The 6,443-nt window shown below is 46.3% G+C and overlaps 1 protein-coding gene across 1 annotated transcript; it reads right to left on the reverse strand.

The window, feature by feature from the left end:
* Nucleotides 1-1,167: 1,167 nt before the first annotated feature.
* On the reverse strand, nucleotides 1,168-5,880 carry LOC135674865 (probable LRR receptor-like serine/threonine-protein kinase IRK). Its single transcript, XM_065185113.1, has 2 exons — nucleotides 3,535-5,880; nucleotides 1,168-2,983 (listed from the first exon to the last, which is right to left on the reverse strand). The coding sequence occupies exons 1-2, from the start codon at nucleotides 5,004-5,006 to the stop codon at nucleotides 1,525-1,527; spliced, it is 2,931 nt and encodes a 976-aa protein (XP_065041185.1). The 5' UTR covers nucleotides 5,007-5,880; the 3' UTR covers nucleotides 1,168-1,524.
* Nucleotides 5,881-6,443: the final 563 nt, after the last annotated feature.

Raw genomic sequence — 6,443 nt, forward strand, 5'->3', positions numbered from 1 at the left:
TCGCTTTACCTTTACCTTTACCTTTTCCTTTAGGTGATAACTTGTCCTTTCTCTTTTATTTATTTATTTATTTATTTATTATTATTATTATTATTATTATTATTATTATTGTTATTATTATTATTATTGTTATTATTATCATCATCATCATCATCATCTGAAAAGCCCTACCATCGGCCACCACCACCAGCTCACGGTTCGCTTTACTCCCTTTTTATCATGCAAGGGTGAGGGTGGGGGACCCTTGGGACGAGAAGCACTTTTTAAGTCTTCCCTGAGCTGGCAAAGCCTGCTGCTTGTGCCCCCTTCCCCACGACGAAAGGGAGCGCTTTGCCGGCATGCAAGTCGTTCATTCGATGGAGATTATTATAAGCAATTATGATCTGGATGTTCCAGTAGCATACATGACCTACCTTTTGCCAAAAATTAAAGCAAAAATAAGAAACATACATGAGCTTCCGCCATCAAGATTTATTATGTTTGTCAAAGATAAAAAAAAACAGTAATCGCTTCTTCAGGTCAAACTTTGATACTTGGGTTGGGGGTGGGGGTGGGGGTGGGGGATCAACTCACATCCAACTGTTTTACGCTGAATAATCCTCTCAACCTATTACGATAGAAAGCGCAAGTATCTCCACCCACTCGATTGTCCTTTCCACCTTTCCAAGTCCAAATGCTGCAGGGACGTGCCAGGAGACGTACGCCTTCCTTTTGGTCTTCGCTCTTTATGCCCCCCTCCCCCCACAGCTCACTTTTGCTGCTACCGCGTATCTATCTGTAAGCAGAAGAACACAAATTGAATGATCGATCAGCAGCATCTGCTTGAAAAGGGGTCCAATATACATACAACCGAAACTCTCTCTAACTTTGCTCAACACCCTATACATACAACCGAAATATCTCAAAATTAGATATATATATATATATATATATATATATATATATATATATATATATATATATGTATATATATCTCTCTCTCTCCCTCTCATCGAAACTCATAAGAATTCCTAGTCCACTAATACTTATCGACCAACTGTTATACAACTAGGATGGATCTTATCCACGCCTTGATGGCCACGGGAATCATCTTCTGCCACTTAGATTGAAACAAATAGACTAGTGCAAATCCAGCCTAAATAAGAAACAACCATCTAATAGTTGCAATGAGAAAATATAACACCACCATTATCTAAATCACATGAAGAAACAAGCGTTGACTTTTAGTTTTTGACAATACAAGAGCCCGGTGAACAGGAATCCGGCGATAGAAAGTCCAGCTAGACAATTTAAACACTTCACATTCTGCCCAACATAAGAAACAACCAAAAAACAAAAGGGAACACAAGGCATTTGCATTTCACTCCTACTTTTATAGGTTACTCTCCTCCCCTTCAATAAGCAAGCCGGATTCCTTTTCGCCATAGAACTCAATCTTCCATACGATCTTATGCTGAGGTAACTCACCTCATGTCTTGGACTTCAAGAAAAGCAACAAAATGAAGAGGCAAAAAATTCAGAAATTCAAGTCGATTCGTTCTCGAGGTGCTCCTGTGGGCATCTGATCATTTCCAAAATGCTTACGACTTCACTCATGCCAGGCCGGTTTGATGGGACTTGCGATGTACAGATCAACCCCAACTTCACCACCGGCACACCCTCCTCTGCTGGAAACTTCCCACCGAGCCTCCCATCCACTAGCTCATCAACTCTTCCTTCTTCCAATGCGACCCTCACCACATCACAAAGCACTACCACATCGTCCTCCATGTACTCCACAGGTCGCCTTCCTGTAATAATCTCCAGCAGCAACACTCCAAATCCGTAGACATCACACTTCTCGGTGATCTTCACCATCCGGCATGCAAACTCTGGTGCCATATAACCAAGTGCACTCTGAATTTTGCTGCTAAGCACATAGCGGTCCAGCATCGGTAATAGTTTTGCCAGTCCATAGTCCCCAACTTTGGCCTCACCTGAGCCGTCGATAAGGATGTTGCTTGATTTGAGATTGTAGTGGATTATGTTCAGCCGATGTAGGTAAGCTAAGCTTCTTGCGATCCCAAGAATAATATCAAACCGTTCTTGCCACGAGAAGGGGTTCGAGGTGGAACATTCATGCAGGTGCTTATATAGGCTCCCACCGGAGACAAACTCGTATATGAGGAGCTGCAATGATTGCGTCCAATAGTAACCTTCAAGGGCCACTAGATTAGAATGTCTTAGTTTTCCCAGCTTTTTAACCTCCCTTTCGAAATCTTCCTGCGATTTCACCAGGCTTGAAACTGTAAGCTTCTTGATGACCACAGGCCTCCCATCCCGGAGAATCGTCTTATAGACCGTACCAAAGCCCCCACGACCCAGCTCGCAGTCCTTGTTTAGGATTGTATGTGCTCGGGTGCTGAAATTAGGATCACTCCCGGAGAACATTACAAGTTTGCCAGAATTTGCATCGGTTGAAGGAGAATTGCTGTAGTAGCCATCAGACAGAGCAAGGGCAGCAGCAGAATGGGGGTCAGTGGAGGCCCGGACTCGCATGTTAAGGATGGTAATTGTGATGACACCAAGTGCAATAACAGCAGCAGCTCCAATCGCAATAAGAGCAGATATGCTGAATATGATTTTCTTGTGGCGGGTGTTCTTGGATGAAAGGGAGGTATTGGCAGATGAAGTGGAAGAGTTAGGATTGAGGACTATAGGCTTGGGAAGAACAGTGGGGCAGGAACGGTTCACGACTGAGCCACAGAGACCAGGGTTGTCAGAGAGGGAGGAAGGTGGAATGGCATTGAAGAAGTTTCCCGCAGGGAGGTCCCCAGAGAAGAGATTGTGGGATATGTTGAAGGAGAGGAGATGGGGGAGATTGGAGAGCTGCTTTGGGAGGTTTCCACTTAGTCGGTTGAACGAAAGATCTACTTTGTGAAGGTTGGTGAGGTTGGCTATGGTTTGGGGTAATGGACCCGTGAGATTGTTCTGCGAGAGCATCCTAAAATGAAACAATTTAAACAAAAGAGTCATTAGAACAGGTTTATGCTGAAATCTGATTTACATTGAGACAATGATACAAAAGAGTGAATTACAAAAATCACCTCTGATTTTGCAGGCAAAGTCAAACCGAAAGCTGAAATAATACCGACTATGTCAAGGAAGAAACAAAATAGTATCTCATGCGACAGGATTATCAATTTCAGAGAGAAAAGAAACATTACGTTGTAAGCAGTTATTTGCATTATTTAACCACTCCTGATAAACTAACCAAAGTAACATCTAAGAGCAGCTACTGGAAAGGGACATACATATTAAGAAAAGCAACAAGAAAGCTACTCCAAAACCAAATGGATAATCCACGCTGCTGTGACCATGGCATAAGTGCCCTTTGGCAGAGAATTTAATCAGAAAAGCAGGAACGAAGACAGGTTGATCAACCGAGGGCCGCCTCCTCTTATGATGATAAGGGCAACAGATACCATAATTCCAGATCCAACAATTGGAAATATCCTATCTACCACCAAGCACTAACAAGCGGAAAGAACTTACATGGTTGTGAGGGAAGAGCAATTCCCTATCTGTACTGGGATTTCTCCAGTCAGAGAGTTCTTCTCCAGCCTCAGCTCCTTCAGAGAGACTGCTTTCCCAATCTCCAGTGGAATGCTCCCATTAATCAGGTTCCTACTAAGATCAAGGACTTCCACTGTCTCCAGTGCCAGAATACTTGCTGGTATAGATCCGGAAAGCAAATTCCAGGACAGGTTCAATTGCCGCAAGCTCAGAAGATTCCCGAGAACCAATGGAATTGCACCAGAGAAAGCATTTCCCGACAAATCTAAGTAACTCAGACTCCGATCACTGGTTGGGGAAACTCCTACGGAGATACAACCGCTCATTTTGTTCCCGAACACTGAAATTCGCTGCAACTTCAACTCAAAAACCCAGGATGGAAGATTTCCAGTCAAAGAGTTATCACTTAAATCCAAGTCCGTCAGGCTTCTACAAGCACCAATTGATTCCGGCAAGCCTCCAGTGAGCCTGTTTCGTGACAAATCCAGACTTTTAAGAAGCTGCAGCTTGCCAATCGACTGAGGAACTCTGCCGGAGAACCAGTTTCTGGACAAATCAAGGAACTCCAAGTTTTTCATTTCTCCGATCCATGTTGGAACTTTGCCTGAGAACAAGTTCGACGCCAGCCTCAAGTGACTGCACATGGAGAGCCTGTGCATAGAATCAGGAAGGCTCCCGGTGAGAAAATTCACACTAAAATCCAGATATTTCAACAGCAAACAGCTGCCCATGTCATCAGGCAACCGACCAGAGAGATGATTTTGTCGCAAGCTGATTGACCTCAGATTGTATAGCCGACTGATTCCGCCAGGTATCTCGCCGACCAGAGAATTGCCGGATAGATCAAGTGATCGAAGACCATATAAGGACCAGAGCCCCTTGGGCAAAGAACCGGACAGCCGGTTTGAGGAAAGATTTAAAGCCGCCAACGTTAAGCAAGAGCCGAGGCTCGGTGGGATGTGCCCTGTGAAGGCGTTGTTCGCCAATGAGAGGGATCTTAAAGACCTACATTGCCCAAAAAATTCATCCGGGATTACACCGGAGAGGTTGTTTTCGCTGAGGTCGACAACCCGAAGGCTCTCGAGTTGGGAAAGCTTGGGATTGAGGCTCCCGGAGAAGTTGTTCTTGGAGAGGTACAACTTCTGGATGGATTGGAGCTGGAGGAGGCCCCGTCCGATCTTTCCCGAGAGGGAGAAGCCAACTAAGGAGAGCTCAGTGACTCGGTTGGTCTTTGCATTGCACTTGACGCCGGTCCAGCCGCAGGGATCGTCTTCGTCCTCGTTCCAAGAAGCGAGCTTGGACAGGGGATCCAGAATGTCGGCCTTGAAGACAATCAAGCCGAGCACGTCGTCGTTTAGACCAGGGCTTCCTGATTTGGCCAGAAGAGGGCAAAACAACAGCAAGGACGCCAAGCAGAACGCCAGATTCCTCATCCTCCTGCCCAATAACATTCGGGGTAATGCCTCCGAGACTAGAGGAGGAAATGGTAGGCCTCGTAAACTCAAATTCGCAGCCTTCTTGCTCCTTTGATCGACTTGTCTGCTCTCAAATTTTTCCTATGGATTTATGGAGGAAAAAGAATGCGCACGATGCCGACTATCGGTGGCTGGGGATTACAGCGGATGGAGAAACCGCAATGAAGGAACTTAGCCAAGATTTCATGAAATGGCCGTCGATGCAGCTCTCTGCTTCTGGATGGTCGGAACAAGGTCGATGATCGGGTCCCCCCCCAAGACGGCCGCCACCTTGGGACTCGAGGGAAGATAAGAAAGAGGGAGGAGATACATGATGAGGACCGAGCAAGAAGATGCGAAAGGCTTGGGTTCCTGCCGAAGAAACTTAAAGGCAATGGATGAAGTAGGAACCCCGGGCGACGATGATCGCCGCGTAAACGGGGGTGCGGTTTCGGAGAGGGGATGAGGGCGGTGGCGGATCTACCATTAATAGGGAAGCGGTGAACACTTATCAGGCGGGGAATCAGGGGAGACCTCGCCGGAACTCTGGCCTGACATGATGAAGGGGGCCGGGTGGTTGGCTCTTCTCGGAATCTATTAAATGCTATCTATCAGCACTACTGTTAGCTCTGTTGTTCTGAGTGCCAAAGGTTGGTTTTGTTACTCGCACTTTTTTATGCTACCAAGGAAAAGTTAGATTGACGGAGAGTGAGTGAGTGAATGAGCGAGCGAACGAGAGAGTGAGAGAGGGAAGAGAGAGAGAGAGAGCCACAGAGGAAGGTCTCTTTTCTCGGTGGATACATGGCCAAGGTCCGTGGAATACTATCTGACGGACACGGTGGATGCGCCCTTTTGTAGGTTGGCAAGAGTAAGGGTTCAGATTGGCCATGGCGCTCTAAGATGCGTGCGGAAACCTGTCCAAACAAAACAACACAGCCTGAGATGCAGAGTGCGGTTCGTCAGGTAGACTGTTTAATAGCAAATGGTGACTGGGGATGCGCAACCCAAACCAATCTGCTCGCTCGTTTCAGCCCTCCCCGGTGGGTCATTATGAATCAATTAACCGACGGAGATGCAGTTGATGGGTGGATAAATGCAGCTTATATCCTCCTCCTGTTCTGGTCGGACACCATGATTGCAGCAGCGTCGCGGGCACAAAGGAAAAGTAACCCGCGATAGGAGCTGGAAAGAAGGAAGCGCCCTCTCCCTCTCTTTTCTGGGTGCGTTATAAGAACCTTTATTCGGATGGGATCCCTTCTTTTGTGAGGCATCCTTCCCTGTGAATCAATCAATTCTCCCTTGCTAAAGGGCATTCGATTCACCCTCTTAATGATTACAACAACGTTCTTTGGTCTCCCCTTCTCACCCTTTTCTGACACCAGATTTTAAAATTTGAACACCCAATGGACCGGCCTGGGTGATGATGGTCTGTGG

The sequence above is a fragment of the Musa acuminata genome, chromosome BXJ1-5 (assembly GCF_036884655.1).
Source record: "Musa acuminata AAA Group cultivar baxijiao chromosome BXJ1-5, Cavendish_Baxijiao_AAA, whole genome shotgun sequence".
Lineage (NCBI taxonomy): Eukaryota > Viridiplantae > Streptophyta > Magnoliopsida > Zingiberales > Musaceae > Musa > Musa acuminata.

Coding starts and splice junctions, on each gene's coding strand:
- LOC135674865 (XM_065185113.1), bottom strand. CDS start 5,006: ATGTTATTGGGCAGGAGGATGAGGAATCTGGCGTTCTGCTTGGCGTCC. Junction 2,984..3,534: donor TGCTCTTCCCTCACAACCAT/GTAAGTTCTTTC, acceptor GTTTCATTTTAG/GATGCTCTCGCAGAACAATC.